At 31.9% G+C, this 17,985-nt stretch overlaps 1 protein-coding gene across 41 annotated transcripts in view; it reads right to left on the bottom strand.

Annotated features, from left to right (window-relative positions):
* The window catches only part of LOC145291506 (uncharacterized), a 351,327-nt gene that overhangs the window by 188,143 nt on the left and 145,199 nt on the right, over positions 1–17,985 (bottom strand). For all 41 annotated transcript variants that reach the window (XM_080137468.1, XM_080137469.1, XM_080137432.1 and 38 more), the window contains 11 exons: positions 17,371–17,490; positions 17,010–17,129; positions 16,357–16,476; positions 12,082–12,201; positions 10,114–10,233; positions 9,762–9,881; positions 6,779–6,898; positions 4,920–5,039; positions 3,575–3,694; positions 1,765–1,884; positions 1,284–1,403 (listed from right to left, as the gene is read on the bottom strand). In XM_080137468.1, coding sequence (XP_079993594.1) covers positions 1,284–1,403; positions 1,765–1,884; positions 3,575–3,694; positions 4,920–5,039; positions 6,779–6,898; positions 9,762–9,881; positions 10,114–10,233; positions 12,082–12,201; positions 16,357–16,476; positions 17,010–17,129; positions 17,371–17,490 — 1,320 coding nt within the window. The remainder of the gene's footprint in view (positions 1–1,283; positions 1,404–1,764; positions 1,885–3,574; positions 3,695–4,919; positions 5,040–6,778; positions 6,899–9,761; positions 9,882–10,113; positions 10,234–12,081; positions 12,202–16,356; positions 16,477–17,009; positions 17,130–17,370; positions 17,491–17,985) is intronic.

Raw genomic sequence — 17,985 nt, 5'->3', positions numbered from 1 at the left:
TTTATAAATTTATACATATTTTATTTATAAATTTAACCATGTTTAAATGTGCATGTTGGGTATGCGAGTATACGTAATAGCCGAGGAAGATGAACGCCTCCGCCTTACGTAGTTCCAGGTCACCCTTGGGCTAGGTGTAATACCTATTAGCCTCCCTCTCAAATTTTGAAGGGTTACTATACTGTAAGAACTAGAGATATATACATGAGCATGTTTGCTTTCTTATATGTATGTGTGTATATGTCCAGCTCCGCGCCGAGTCATTTCTATGTTGTTATCTGGAGGCGCATTAATTCACTGGGAGAGATGCGCCATTAGTCTTAGTTAAGACGTGCATCTAAGAGAAGGTAACTCTGATGGCGTTGGAAGCAGGACGTTGGATGACCATAGAGGATGGTGAATCTCTAGCACATCAATGGTTCTATGGTATTTAGAGTTTGTATTTATTTGCTTCCCCACTGAGCAAATTAGCCACAAGGCCGGTTTTTTGTGGACAGATTGGGGAAATTGGGATCAACTCCCCGGGGAGTAGGGGAGCTGGATAGTGACAATCCACATATGGTCTTTGAATGCAGTATCTGCCGGAACAGATACTACACTTTTGAACCTTGATCTTAGCCCGAAGGCCAAGCAATACCTTATGGTATTAAGACTTACGTTATTCGACTGTAGCTTTGCGAATTATCTAAGGACAGCGTATAGGTGCAAATAGGCGAGTCAGATGCCGCTGTGCTGGGGAAGGTAATGGTAACACACCCCATGTATTTTGTCAAAATCAAATCATGTGATGTCTGCAAAAGGGAATCGGACTAACAATGGAGAACGCTAACCATTTTTTTTTTTTTTTTTACATTTTCACCCCAAACAAGGAAAATTGCCACTTTGGTGTAGGGGGCTACTATCAGGGGCAACAACTACTGGGGTACTATGTAGGGATTTGGGCAGCAAAATGTCGGTTCACTTTACACTTGAACTTCTGCACGTCAGTACTGTTGGGGAAGCAGGGACCTGGAATGGAATTCCAGAGTCTAGCGGTTCTGGGGAAGAAACTATTGGGGTAAAAAGATCTTTTACATCTAGGGATCTCTACAGTGTGGGGGTGGGATTTAGCAGCCTGTCGGGTTTGTCGAGATGGTTTCATCTACGGCATGAACATGCCACGGAACAAGAAAAAGAAATTTGTATGATATTATATGATATATTTATTTACTTTTTGAAGGTTCCATTATCGTGCAATTTTCGGGGATAGATTTATTGTCGATACAAAGCACGAATTTGTTTACCTTTTGGTGGACAGAATCTTTTAGTACAAATGGATACACCGTTACGGCGGCAAGTGCACTGATTGCAATTCTTCTTATAACTTTTTCCGATTTTATACATTCTTCCATTATACCAACATCCTGGATAGAAAACAAATAGATAAAAAATCAATTTAAAATTGTGTAGATTTCTTAATTTTCTTATATGTTTTTCTTACATTTTAAGATAATGTAATTTAAGTAGCTGTTTTTTTTTTCAAGCTAAATATGTTAAACCTCGTAAATGAATTGTAGATTTTAATAGGATATTAAATATCAGAGTACAATTTTCCGAGATTGGTTTAATCTAAATAGAATAATTTAATGATGTTATGTAAGTGGATTTTTTGAAACATCAAAATATGGAATATCTCGAAATTAGATAGTAGATTTTAATAGAATACTAAATATTTGAGTACGATTTTCGTTATTGACTTAATATAAATCGAATTATTTAAAGTACCATTTGACGGACAGGATTTTTTGGGACAGGCAAATCCACCGAAACGTGTGCATCTGCATCGATTGCACTTGATCCACAATATTTGTCCAAGTCTGTAATTGATCCCGTCATACCAACAGCCTGGATAGGAAAAAAAAGAGAAAATAAAACATACACGTTGAATTTGAAAATTTGTCACGAAAATAGTTATTACACAATGCCTTAAGTTCCCAGACTTTTTTGGTATGGGCACTTTTATTGCATTGATATTACACACATGAAACTCTAGTCACCTTCGAAGTAATCTTCTCCGGCTGCAATGCACGTGTTGTGCCTTTCCAACAACTTCTCGAAGACCCCATGGATGTCCTCTTGTGTGTGTCAGTGGCCCTAGTCATAGCCTCCTGCATCTTCTTAATTGTCTTATAATGACAGCCTCTAAGGTTTTCTTGAGCTTAGGGAATAACCAAAAGTCACATGAAGAAAAGTATGGACTGTCTTGATGCCATCTTGATCATGACAACATATTTCTTTTGGATCTTCTCCAAGCACCCCTGGGGAAAACTTTGCGCAAATGTTCCGCATATTCAATTCCTCGCGAATAATCGTGTGTACATTTCCCACATTGACATCAAACTGCACTTATTGTCTTTATAAGAACACAAAAATCCTTATTTATTAAATTCTTTATTTGGCCAATCAACTCTGGTGTTCTGACTTCCTTATTACTCCCACATTTCTCATCATCCCTCACAGACACCCTGCCTTCCTTGAATCTCTTATGCTACTCAAAAACTTATGCTAGATTCATGCCTAATAGTCTAAAAGTAGTTTGAAGCATTCCATACTTTCATGTGGCATTTTTCCAAGTTTAAAACAATTTTATTGCATATCGTTCTTATAAAGTATCCTCACGTCCCGATTGCATTTTTTAAATCCACCAACTGTGACAACTAGGCTTTAGTAGGGTGTATTCCAATTCTTGCTGTAGCTGTTCATTTGAATCTGAAATCATAAAATTTAGTCAGTCATCTCATAAAATGTATAGCAATAACATACTGAATTTTCAAGAGTCCACGATAATTTTAAATGCCTGTACAAAACCTTTGTAAACATAAAAGGTACATCGTGTGTTTATTTTATGATATGGAATTTTTTTTTTTTTTTTTGACGGATCAACATATTGTACTCCGATAATCGTCTTTATGATAAAACAACACAAGATGAGTACTTGATGAACGTAAGTTAAATCTTGTGGGGGGGTACTCTCGTATAGCGTAGTAAAAGGAACCTTAAATTTTGTCCGTCGCTAGCTGTCTTATCACGTCGGTCCCGGGAGATTTTCTTATCGGTACGATCTACTCTGGCCTGGCTTTGACTCCAATCTTTTCGATTTTTCTCGGATGATCTCCGATTGGCCAGAGGTCCTAAACTGGACATTGTCCTCAATTCGTAACTATTGTTAACCGTCACAAGCTAAAGAATATCGCTAACTACTACTCATTGCTGTAAAACTCATTTATACTCTTAAAACTGCTCTTAAAATAACCCTTAATATATATCCAGCCGTTTTGTTCCCATGTACTGCAACATATTGACTAACAATCACGTATCAGCTACCTTTTGAGTACCTTTATGAACAATTCATATCTATTATTCTGCAGATAAATCATTTCTTTTTCTCTTTCTCACTTATTTCTCAACACTTGAAACGCCGATAGTATCGCAATATGAGCAGAATTTTAAAACGATTTTTATAAGATATTAATTATATTTCAGTATAATATTCGTATTTAGCTTTATTTTCAGTGGAAGGAATAATTTTATTTACCGATTGGTTGACAGAATTTGTTGGTACAAGAGAATCTGCCGAAACGACGACATCTGCATCGATTACAATTCTTCCACATCTTTTGTCCAACTCTGTACTTCCTCCCGTGGTACCAGCATGCTATTTATAAAAGAAAGATAAAAATTAAAAGTACATTCACAATATTATACTATTAATATTATTATAATTATATTATAATTACATATAATAATAAAATAAAATATTATAATTATATTATTAACACATATAATAATAATAAAATATTATAATTATATTATTAATACATATAATCATAACAAAAATATTATAATTATATTATTTATACATATAATAATAATAATATAATATTATAATTATATTAATAATAACATATTATAATTATATTATTAATGCATATAATCATAATAATAAAATATTATAATTGTATTATTAACACATATAATAATAATAAAATATTATGATTATATTATTAATACATATAATCATAATAATATAATATTATAATTATATTATTAACACATATAATAATAAAATATTATAATTATATTAATAATACATACAATAATATATTATAATTATATTATTAATACATATAATAATAATAAAATATTATAATTATATTATTAATATATATAATAATAACATATTATAATTATATTATTAATGCATATAATAATAATAATAAAATATCATAATTATATTATTGATACATATAATACTAATAAAATATTATAATTATATTACTAATACATATAATAATAATATAAAATATTATAATTATATTATTAATACATGTAATAATAAAATATTATAATTATATTATTAATGCATATAATATCTATAATAAAATATATTAATTATATTATTCATATGTATATAATTCTAAATAATAATAAAATATAATTATATTATAATTATATTATAAATACATATAATAATAATAAAATATTATAATTATATTATTAATATATATAATACTAATAAAATATTATAATTATATTATTAATACATATAACACTAATAAAATATCATAATTATATCATTAATACATATAATAATATAAAATATTATAATTATATTATTAATGCATATAATATCAATAATAAAATATTATAATTATATTATTCATATGTATATGATTATAAATAATAATAATAAAATATAATTATATTATAATTATATTATTAATATTGTTTTGTCCGTATGTTTTACACTTTCATCATATATTTATCTAGGATTAAAATATTACAAAACTCAAAATTAAATTGTAGATTTAAATAGGTTACTTATTATCTAGCTACGATTGTCAAAGGAAACTTTATTCTCAATAGAATAGTCTACGTACTGTTTGGTGAACAGAATCTTTTATTACAACTGAATCTGTTATTACGACGGCAAATACATCGACTACAATTCTTCCAGAACCTTTGGTTCATTCTGTAATGCATTCCATTATACCAACAGCCTGAGTAGAAAACAAAAGGAAAATGTTTAATGCATTGAAAATTTTACACATTTTTATAATTAATTTTGTGTTTTAACTTTATGTTTATCTTATATTAACATTTGATATTTTAATGATTAAACTATGAAAAAAAGAGGCAGAATAGTATTTTTTTTAAGAATACCGATTACTAGAATTTCTAGAGTTTGCTTTTTTCTCAATAGAGTTAATAATTTTCTTTGCGAGTTTGTGGCCAGAACTGTTTTGGTAGAATCTAATCTATATGACGTTATATACATCGAATGAAATTTTGTTACAACTTTACGCCAATTTTTGTACTTTTTTCTCGTTATACAAAAGCTTTAGTAGAAAAAAGATAAAAATAATTCAAGTAAGGATATCGGACGTTATAACAGCCAGGAAAAGAAAGGGAAATCTATCAAACTGTAATGTTTTTTTCTGTTCTAGCACACCACAGGGTGAAGAAAAATACGGTAGAAAAACTGAACAAATACAGGGAAATTGATTGAGTGTAAGAAAATAGGAAACATCAAAAGGTAAGATAATTTAAACACTTAAATACTGATAGAAAAGGTTTCGAAAACCTAGAAAAGGGGAACAGGAGAAATTTGAATCAAAAGGAAGATTTGCGCCATATAATCACGTCACTGATAAAAAGAACTTAGATATTAAAACAAAGACTTTAGTTCAGAATCAACCAACGCATCCAAGTAACACCGACCAATCAGTAGTAAAGTTGAAATGTAACTAAGACGAAATATAAGAACATTAGAGAAGGGACAGAAATTGTAAAAGAGAAAAGAAATCCCATAACCTGCCCCCCTTAAAAATAATAGCCCTTCCCCCAACATAAGTGTGTACCTCAGAAAATGATCATAAAGCATCAGGAAAAATTAAAATCACTTTGCATTCTCGCCACATGCGTTGATTTGCTAACAATATTGAAAGGACACGGAATATACTGGAATCCTGAGGAGAGTTATTGCCATTCAAATCTCATAGACAGTCAACAGCTATTGTTAGCGAATAAACGCATGTGGCGAGAATGCAAAGTGATTTTAACGGGTATTTAAAGAAGCACAATTTAGAGGACACTTTTTACATCTTAAGATTAATAATAACTAGCTGAACCTGTGGTAATTCCACAGCGGGTTCCTTCATATGTAATATATTGATGTGTGACATTCTGAGGGTTCATCATAAATGAAGACACCTTATTATTACTGTATCTCTTTTGTTAAAACTGCAAATGTATTTTTCTAAGCTAGCAGGGACACCCGGCGTAGCCTGGTCGTAAAATACGCTTAAGTAGGATATTTTAATTCATGCAAATTTCGTATATATTATTATAGAGTCAATTTTCTATCGATTCTTATATATTATAAAGTTGTGATTTCAAAAATAAAAAATATATCCATATAACGTGGGTGCATCAGCTTGAATCGAAACCGAAATCAAAACTTATGAAGAATTCTTCGTAAAATTATTTATTACAAGAAATCAAAAGGTCGTAACAATTAAATGACAGTTACTCGGAAGAAAAAAGATGTAACAGTGACGCACAAAATAACACACACGCTATCGTATTGATATATAGATCGATTGGCTTTTTAGATAGTAAAAATATATAGAAAAACTCGAAAATGAAAAATACAATTTAATACGATATGCAATATATCTTAGCAGGATTTTCGTAGTTAGTTTTTTTTTCTGCTTATGCATTGAATAATGTTATTTACCATTAGGTGGACAGAATCTGTTAGTACAAGCGAATTTTCCATGACGACGGCACGTGCATTGATTGCAATTCCTCCAGAATATTTGTCCAATTCTGTATCCTCTCCCGTTATTCCAACATGCTGTGTGAAAATCAAAGAAAAAATAGAATTTTATTAATTATTTATGAATTGTCTTCTACGCTTTTTGGCTGAGTTAAGATATTTATTTTCCATTTAGGTACTTCAGTATATTAACAAGTAAACCGTAAAGGTTGACAATATATATATATATATATATATATATATATATATATATATATATATATATATATATATATATATATCCCGGATTTGAAGCAAACAGTGGATTTTAACGAGATTCATACAAGAGTGCCCAATACCGAAGTAGAGCAAGATATACTTTTTATTTGTTTTATATAAGCGTTTATATGTCGCTTCACATTCATGACCATGTTTCGGTCAGCCAGTTACAAGTCACTAGAGACCTCTTCAGGCGAAATTGCTTATAAAAAGGATTACGGGTTCTACCTTGGCATAAGCAATATAGCCTGAAGAGGTCTTTAGTTACTTGTAACTTGCTGGCCGAAACACCCTCATGAATGTGTAGCAGCATATAAATTCTTATTTAAAACAAATAAAAAGTGTATATATATATATATATATATATATATATATATATATATATATATATATATAACCACAATAGTTTAATGAGGACATCCAAAACTTTATTAGCAATATATAAAATGTACCAATAAAGGAAATCCAAAACTTTATTAGCAATGTATAAAATATATTTATAAAAAAAAATGTTTTTTTTTAATGTATATATGTATAAATATTTTTAACCTTTATATATATTTAATTTTTAATAAATAAGAATGCAAATATACAAAATACTAATCATAGTGGGGGTGATAAGTAGTCAGATGGATTAATCCTAATCTTATAAATACAAGACTGGTAAATTAAAAAATATATCAATTTCGAATTTGGAAACAGATGAATCTCAGAGGTAAGAAATTCATTTTTATAACATGAATAGGTTAGATAAAGTAATTAAGAATAGGAAACTAGATATATTATTTGTAGCATCTTTTTTTCCTAAGATTAAGGGAGGTGGTGTTTGATCAACACTGCTGGAGGGCCATGATGTAATATACTGATGGTCCCTTAAATTACCATTAGTACTATTGTGAATTCGAGAAAGCAAGTTGATGCAGTGATTGCAGATGATTGAATGACTTACTGACTAAATGTTTGTTTAACGAATGATAAAAAATATTTTTTGTATAGTTTTAAAGGTTAAAAACTTCCAAGACTATGTATATATATGTGTGTGTGTGTGTGTGTGTGTGTGTGTGTGTGTGTGTGTGTGTGTGTGTGTGTGTGTGTGTGTGTGTGTGTGCATGTTTATTGTATTGATAATAGAGGACATACTCCCATTTGCTTTTCGGTGGAGAGCATTTGTTAATACACTCGATCTACCTTTACGATTAGCTTTTATACATTTTTATTTATAAACTTCGATAGGTTTTCATTTGTATACTAATTATATTTTCATTTCACCGATTGTTTCGGTACTTCTGTTTAGTTATTGCAACCTCAAGTGTATTAATTTAGTTCATCACAAATTGTTTCAATAGACGTGATAAAAATTATCCGTCCATATCGTCAAATGAGTCAAGTTACAATAAAAATGAAAAATGTTTTTGTAATTACATATGAATATTATTTTTTTTTCATTTCGCACTGTATATATGTACATGTTTATTGTATTGATAATAGAGGACATACTCCCATTTGCTTTTCGGTGGAGAGCATTTGTTAATACACTCGATCTACCTTTACGATTAGATTTTATACATTTTTATTTATAAACTTCGATAGGTTTTCATTTGTATACTAATTATATTTTCATTTACATGTATAACAAGGATAAACATTTTAATACATTTAAAGTTATATATATATATATATATATATATATATATATATATATATATATATATATATAAATGTATTCATATTCTTTTTTTTAATTTTGAATTCATAAAGATTTTATTTTGTGATCATTTTATTATATTCTCATTTAAATATAAAACAAGGATAAAATAATGGAAAACTAGTAGGGTACTTCTACCGCTCTGGTAGATATCTTACTCCTGATGCAATTATCTACCTATATAAGAGCCAGGTACGTTCAACGATGGAGTACTGTTGCCACATCTGAGAAGGAGTTGCATTGATAGAGTTCAAAATAGACTTTGTAACTTTGTGGGGAATACCTTTTTATCTTCACTGTACCTTCTTTCCTACAGAAGAGACGTTGCGAGCCTGTCTCTACTTTACCTTTATTTTCATAGCAAATTCTCGGCTGAGCTTCAATCTATGGTCCTCCTCTCGCCAAACTTTTACGAAAAACACTCGTCTATCGGAAACCACTATCAATATTTCCCCCACTCTTTATCTGTGCTTAAACCTAAACGTAGATTCCATGAACAAAGCTTCTTTCTTAGAACTACACGCCTGTGGAACTCTGTTCCGTTTTCCTGCTAGCCAACAGACTACAATTTGGTCGTTTTCAAGTACAATGTAAACAAGTTCTTGATGAGCCGTCCCCTTAAGCAATCCAATTTACTAAATTTCCACTACTAACAATTATTATAATTTTTCCCCATTGACTAATATATACTCATTAACTCTTATCCTCGAGTGCCCCCCGGCATTGATAAGTGGTCACTCTTAAAAAAAACTAAGATAAAATTGATTTAAGATTATATTTATTTGTTAATTCATTTAATTAAGTGATGTTTTCGATTTTCATTGTAGTTTTATTATATTTTGCATCAACCGTCCGTTTGGTATTATTCCAACTTTCATGAAAAACCCAAGGAAGATTTTTTACTTTGATTTTAATTTTTTCTCTGAAGAATTTTACAAAGTTTGCTTTATTGCCAATGCAGAAAATGATTATATTTACTGTTTCGTGGACAGACTCTTCTGGAACAACGGAGTCTTCCGTAGCGAAGGCAAGTACATCGATTGCAATTCTTCCAAAATCTTTGTCCAATTCTGTAGCTCATTCCATTATGCCAACAGCCTGGGTAGTAAAATACGATAGAAATTATGAAAACAATCAGCTTGTACACATGTTTATTTATGATTATTATAGGTTTTAAGATTTATCATAAGCTTATATTTTACTTGTTTTGAATAATCAAAATATTTTAAATTTCGATCAAGAACTGTAGATTTTAATATAATACTGATACTCTTTGAGTAGGATGTTCGGAATTAGCGTCATTATCAATAGTAAGAATAGTTTTATTTACCGGTTGCTGGACAGAAATTGTTGGTACAATCAATTCTACCGTTACGACGGCATGTGCATTGATTGCAATTTATCCAGAACATTTGTCGCATTTTGTACATTTTCCCGTTATACCAACAGGCTGTGCATAAATAAAAAAAAATAGAAAATACATTTAGAATTTTATAAATTATTTATTTATATTTTTGTTTTACAAATTCTTATTAAATTATGATATTTTTATTTTATTTTCAAAAATACATGGACGACACGCACATAAATCATATATGTAGTTGAGAAGAATTTTTAATTTGGATTTGAAATGGTGTATTTTGGAATAAGTTTTCGTTATAATACCTTTATTTCATATAGTATTTTAAACAGAGTTGTTCGCTCAAACTAATCGTGTAAATCACTGTCGTTTAAAAAACGAGTGTATCTTATTTGCAAAAGTAAAATACAAGATGGAAATAAGAAAATTCGCACAATTTTCTTATTTCAATTCAAGCCAGGCCGAAAAGCTGCTGAAACAGCTCGCGATATCAACGAAGCGTTTGGCCCAGGAATCATTACTGAACGCACAGCACAATCGTGGTTTAAAGAATTTCATGGCATCGACGAGAGTCTTAAAGGTGATAAGCGTAGTGGTTGGCCATCGGATGTTGACAACAATCAATTAAAAGCCTTAGTCGAAGCCAATCCATACACAACTGTTCAAGAACTTGCTTCTGAATTAGACGTAACATATACGACGATTTCCAACCACTTAAAAGAGATTGGAAAAACAAAACAAAAAAACTTGATAAATGGGTGCCTCACGAATTGAACGACAACCAAAAGAAACGCCGTTATGAAGTATCATTTTCCCTTCTTTCGCGTAACAAGAACCAGTTTCTCGACTGGGCTGTGACCTGCGATGAAAAGTGGATACTTTAAAACTGTCGACGCTCAGTTCAGTGGTTAGATGGAAGCTCCACGACACGTCCCGAAGCCAGAGTTGCACGAAAAGAAATTCCTGCTGACTGTTTGGTGGTCTGCAACAGTTTTTTTTTAATGCAGGCTGTGAAGTACTGTCAACAAATGGATGAAAAACATCAGAAATTTCAGCAACAACACCTAGCATTAGTCAACAGAAAAGGCCCAATTCTCCTCCATGACAATGCCCGAACACACGTTGCTTAACCGACCCTGCAGAAGCTGAACGAATTGGGCTATAAAACTGCCTCATGCGCAATACTCTCTAGACTTCTCACCTTCCCACAACCACTTTTTTTAAACATCTCGACAACTTTCTGCGTGAGAAACACTAAAAAACCTAAAGATATCAAAAACGCCGTCAGCGACTCCATCGTTACCAGGGCGCAAGATTTCTACGTTGCTGGCATGAATACGCTTGTTTTGCGTTGGCAAAATTGTATTGATTCTGACGGTGTTTATTTCGTTCAATATTCTTTTTAGCCGAGATATTTTCATCTGAATTTAAAAGTTAAAACCGCAATAACTTTCTTGTCAACTTGATATTTAATTTTTTAATTGATTATCTCAAGAGTAATTCTTAGCACAATGTTTAAATATTCAATGAAGAGAATAATTTCATTCATATGTTGGTGGACACAAATTTTTGGTATAATCGAATCTACCGTAACCAGGTAGATTCATCAATTGTAATTCTACCAAAACTTTTGAGCAATGTTGTCCGTCTACCAGTTATGCCAACCGCCAGGGTAAAAGTTGATTAAAGTTGTAATATATTTGGAATTTTATATTTATCTATGAATATACATATATATTATGATAAACATTTTTTAATCCGTTTTAATATTTTATATATATATAAATATATATATATATATATATATATATATATATATTGAGAATTAAAATAAAAAACTTGAAAATTAATACTAAATACTAATAAGATATACATTATTTTCTGAATGCATTATTCAACTTTAGCTAGTCTGTCAAGAGATGAAATACTTTTATTTACCGTTTGGTGGACACAATCTGTTAGTACAATAGAATAGTCTATTACGACGGCAGGTACATCGGTTGCAATTCATCCAGAACATTTGACCAATTCCGTACATATTTCCGTTATACCAGCAGCCTTGATAGAAAGCAAAGAGAAAAATTACAAAATATGTTTATTATTGTATGTATTGTTTTGATTCTGTCAATTATTTTCATCTTGGGTTGACCTCAGACCGTTGTCACGTGTAAACGCTATGTTTTTTTGTTTTTTTTTTTCAACTAACGAAAAAATTGGTTGGATCTGTATTACAATAAATCGAACCTGAGGTGTTAGGGTGTGTCCGTAAATTTAAAAAAAGAAGTCAATTTTCAGGGGTCACTGGGGTACGTTTTGGGGGAATTTCTTATGATTCAATTTTTCACTGAATCTTTCTTAATTGTCAATATTAGTGAAACAGATTTTTTACGAAACCGTGGATAGACGTATTACGTGTGTTTTTGTTTTTCCCCTTCTTAATGTCCCTCTTTGCCCTGCTCTAAGGAAGTCTGTCGACCTATTCCACAAATCCAAAATCACCATGAAAAGTTTCCAGAAAAATAAACGATTAAACCCGGATCTCCAATATCCAACGTAGACCCCCTACTACCATGCCTCCTTTTCCAGCATCAGGGGTCTATGTTCCAACCTTCCAGAAGTTGAAACCCAACTACAGAAGACCAAACCATGCCTATTATTCCTCAGCGAAACTGTCATTGGACCGACAATTTCTCTAGATGAGTTCGTAGTTAAAGGATATTCTAACTTAACCTGCAAATCTGATCCCGAAGATTGCCATGGGCATCAATTTGTGCCTACATTAAAGATGGCTTTCCATGTGGTAGGGACATCTCCAGAGAAGATCCTAAATAACCCTATATGTGTTTCCGGGTTGCACTTGCTCACACTACTGCATTTATATTTGCCCTCTATCGCCCCCACAACAGCGGAGTTACTATCTTTAAAAGCATATCTGAGAAAATTGACCACATCCTGTCTGCTCATCCTTCAACTAATATTTACGTCTATGGAGACTTCAATGTTCACAACGTGGTATGGTTAACCCACTCAAAGAAGACAGATGGTGAGGAGAGGTTCTGTCATGATTTCTGCATTGCTTATGATCTCACTTAAATTGTTCACGAACCCACCCGTGTGCCTGACAATGATGGCTAATATGCAAGTCTCCTTAACCTTTTTCTCAAAACTTGCCCTGAGCCATGTTCATCTTCCGTTCTGTCTCAACTGGGATCTTCTGACCACTCGGTTGTATCAGTTAAGATAAAACGAAATGTAATAAATCCTCAAACGTACCTCTCCATCGTACGGTATGTCAATACACTATCACTGACTGGGAATGCTTCCGTACATTTATATCAGATCTACCTCTGCGTTCCATGTTTAAAAAGGATGTGTACTTTATAGTATCAGACCTGATAGAATGGTTAATTATAGGTATAGACTGTTTAATTCTATCGAAAAAATTCCAGCTAAAACCTAACAACCAGCCATGGTTCTCTCCAGGATGTGCTGCTGCCATTGCGCACAGAAATCACTTTTTCCATTGCTTCCAACGTAATAGATGTACTGAGACTAAAGCCTCTTTCAGAGCTGCCAGCAACCACTGCAAAAGAGTAATAAGAACGCAAGAGAGTTGTATGCTCAGTCCGTCAAGTCCAAAGTAGCTGTGCAGCGGCTTGGTTCTCATCAATTATGGTAAATATCGAACAGGATCCTGAACATAATGATGTGCTCTATCCCAACTATCATCAATGGACCTGAGGTAATCTCGTCAGCATCAGACAAAGCAAAACTTACTTTGCAACTAATTCCACACTATGTTACCAAGGCTGCCAACCCCTCGTATTTCCTCCTATATCAGAAAACAGTATGCGACATACAAATATCTGTGCGTGATGATGCCAAGCTAATAAAAACCTTGATTCTAGTAAAGCAACTGGCCTTGACGGCATTCCTATTTTAGTGCTAAAAAAGCTTCAACCAGAACTAGCTCCCACACTTATAAAGATGTTTAAGCGTTGTCTTAAAAAGAATTGCTTCCCAACATCCTGGAAAATCTTGTCAGTATGTCCAATATTTAAGAATTCAGGTGATCGGTTATTCCCCTCTCAGTATAGACCTATAAGTCTCCCGTGCGCCATGAGTAAGTTGCTGGAAGCTGTTAAATAGAGAAGTAGTCAACCACTTCAGCAAAAATAAACTTCTTAGTGACATACAATATAGTTTCCGTTCTTCTAGATTTACAGCAGATTTTCTAACGGTTATATCTCATAAGATTAGCGAATCTCTTTACGGAGGATTTCTTTTTAGGGCAGTAGCTTTTGATATATCAAAGGCCTTTGATAGAGTATGGCATAAAGGTCTAATTTACAAGATCTCCAGTAATGTCTTTTCAATTATTAAATCATTTCTCTCTGATAGGTTCATAAGTGTAGTGGCTGATGGGCAGACATCAAAAGCTCATAGTATTAATGCTGGAGTCCCTCAGGGTTCCATCTTTGGCCCAACTCTCTTCCTAATCTACATCAATGATCTTCCAAATCATATCCTTAGTTCATTCGTAGATATTTACGCTGAGGACACTACCATCTATGGCAGTACATCAAAGATCGTAAACGACCGAATTCTCTCTGATTCTCTTTCTTCTGATCTTTAGCATGTGTTACAATGGGGAAAGAGGTGTTTGGTTACTTTTAATGCATCTAAAACTAAGCTTTTGTCTTTAAGTCATCAACGCCCTGATCCCCATCTGGCATCAATTGAAATGAATGGCTCTCGTCTTAGGGAGGCTCTATGTTTTGACAAGCTCCTGATATGAAATGGAACACATATATCAATTCTATTGCTAAAGCCGCTGGAAAATTGGTTGGATCCTTCTATTGATCCAGTAGATATCTCACTGCTGATGCAATTCTCTTCCTATATAATAGCCAGGTGCGTCCAAGGATGGAGTAATGTTGCCAAATTTGAGCAGGGAGTTGCTAGAAAGATCTTATCCTGCCTTGATAGAGTTAAAAATAGACTTCGTAGCCTAGTGGGGGGGTCCCTTTTCTTTTCCCTTAAACCTCTTTCTCACAGAAGAGGCGTTGCGAGCCTGCCTTTGCTTTATCGTTATTTTCATGGCAAGTGCTCGTCTGAGCTCCAATCTATGGTTCCCCTCTTCGCCAAACATTCACGAGAAACACTCGTCTAGCTGAAAACACTATCAATAATGTCTCCCACTCTTTAACTGGACTAAACATAAACGTAGATTCCATAAACTAAGCTTCTTTCTTAGAACTGCACAGCAGTGGAACTCTCTTCTATTTGCTTGCTTTCCAGCTGACTATATTATGGTCGTCTTCAAGTCCAATGTAAACAAGTTCTTGATCAGCCATTCCCCTTAAGTAATCCAATTTACCAAATTTCCACTACTAACAGTTACTACGTCACTGTCTCATTGACCGATATACGTTTATTAACCCTTATCCTCGAGTGGCCTCTGGGCCTTGAGGAGTGGTGACTCCTTTGTAAAAACAAAACTCTAAGAAAAAAGAGGTTTGGGGATTATCTACATTTGGGTTGGGAGTATAAATAGAAAGAATGAAACCTTTGTATAATTATTTTTTTCCATATAAATCTGTAATAAATGTGGTTAAATTCAATAGTTGGACGGCTTAGGAGGTCGTTTCCATCCACCATATGTGCAGCTTCCTTGAGTTTTCTAACCCTCCATCTTTCTTCTATATCTAGTATCTTAACATTATCCCACCTCGGGGAATTGGTGCTTTTTTTTCTCCATATATGATCTGCTAGAGTTGATTTTTCGAATTCTCAAGGAATGACAGTTTTCCGATGTTCTTCTAATCTTATCTTGAGGTGGAGGTTTGTTTCACCTTTGTAGAATATATAAAATCTCATAAACGCAGTTTTTGTTTGTCATGAGTTTTTCTGTCAGGGTTTTTACTCGTACAAAGTGTTTTCTGCGTGTTGGGTTGCCCCTCAATATCGTTCAAACAATCAAAAACAATACAAACATTCATATCTCATCTAAAAAAATTTAGAACTGCATGTTTATTATTGTATCCACTTTTTTACTAAGTTTGTTATTACTTGTCGTGATAATTTTATTTCATTATTTGAAGATGAGTTTATGTAAAGTTACAAAATTCAATCGGGGATTTTGACATGATACTGAATATGTGAGTTTAATATTCTTCGATTGCTTTATTCTTAATAAAATAATTTATTTACCGTTGCGTGAACAAATTTTCTTCGTACACGTGTATCTTCCGTTACCACGGCATTTACATCGATTGCAATTCTTCCAGAACGTTTGGCCAATTCTATAATTGACTCCGTTAAACCAACAGCCTGGTTAGAAAGCAAATGAAAATATAATTAGAAATTTATAAAATTATTTTATAAATATACTTATATTTTACCTTTTTTATTTGTGGTATTTACACTTGCTTTGTTGTAAGATCAAAATATAGAAAATACTTGAAATAATAAGATACAGATTATTTCTGCGTAATATTCTTTTGTCAATAGAGAAAATAATTTTATTTACAGATTGATGTACATAATTTGTTCGTATAATAGAATTTACGTTTACGACGGCAGCGATATTGATTGCAATTCTTTCAAAACTTAGGATCTATCTCGATATACTAAGAAACGTTGTAAAGAAAGATAAAATTAAAAATACATTTAGAATCTTTTATATTCGCTATTAATTTTCTCATGTTTGAAGATTCATGATGATATGCTTTTTTCGTCGCATTTTTTGCGAATAAAAATATGGTAAAACTTTTACATGAATCGCAGATTTGGTAAGACTTTGTTTATCTCCGAGTACATTTTTGTAGCTAATTCATTGTTAATATATAGAAAAAATTATTTACCCATTGATAGACAGAAATCGTTGGTACACCTGAATCTACCGTTACTACGACATGAGCATCGATTGCAACCCATCCAGAACTTTAGTCCAATTCTATACTTCTTCCCGTTATGCCAGCATACTGTATAGAAAACAAATATCAAAATGATAAAATACATTTAGAATCGTATACATTTTGGATTTTTAAATTTCATCAGGTTTAAATTTTTTTATAATCATTTAATAAAAATGTTATTTATTTTGGGAGGATTAAAATGCAACAACCAAAAAAATAAATCTTAGAAATTGTTATGGTAATGTTTATCGTTGAGTATGATTTTTAGTAATATTTTATTCCAATTCGAGAATATGATTTTATTTACCGTTTCGTTCACAGACTTTTCTGCTACAACTGTATTTACGTTTACCAAGGCAGGTACATCGATTGCAATTCTTCCAGAACTTTTGACCTTTTTGGTAGCTTATCCCGTTATAAAAACATCCTAGGTAAAAAAAAAAATTTAAAAAAAAACAAAGATAAAAATACGGAATCGATTTAACATTTTATACATGTTTTATTTCTTGTTTTTTTTTATGTGTATATTTTATATATGTATATGCTTTTTCAAAGATCTTGAAAAAGTTACGTATATTCAAACACGATAAGGATTATTTCTGTTCGTGATTTTTGCAGTTTATTTTTTTCACTTAATTCGTGTAATAATTCTATTTTCGAATAAATAGGAAAATTATTTCGCACAGTTTTATCTACTGCTATGAAGACACACTTATCAATTGCAATTATCCTGTAACTTACAGCAACATCCTTGGTAGAAAACAAAGATTACATTAAATATGAACTTAGAAATTTATATTTTTTAGTCATGAATTTCCTCATTCAATTATGTTTAATATTTTCATTTGCTTTTTTTTATTAAAATATTTTGTAAAATTCCAAATTAAACATCGATTTTAATGATAATCTTTGTTATCTATTC

Source organism: Euprymna scolopes, chromosome 12, assembly GCF_053919585.1.
Source record: "Euprymna scolopes isolate OS-2025 chromosome 12, ASM5391958v1, whole genome shotgun sequence".
In the NCBI taxonomy this organism is placed as follows: Eukaryota; Metazoa; Mollusca; class Cephalopoda; order Sepiida; family Sepiolidae; genus Euprymna; species Euprymna scolopes.
The sequence above is the reverse complement of the archived record's forward strand: the minus strand, read 5'-3'. Positions and strand labels throughout refer to the sequence as shown.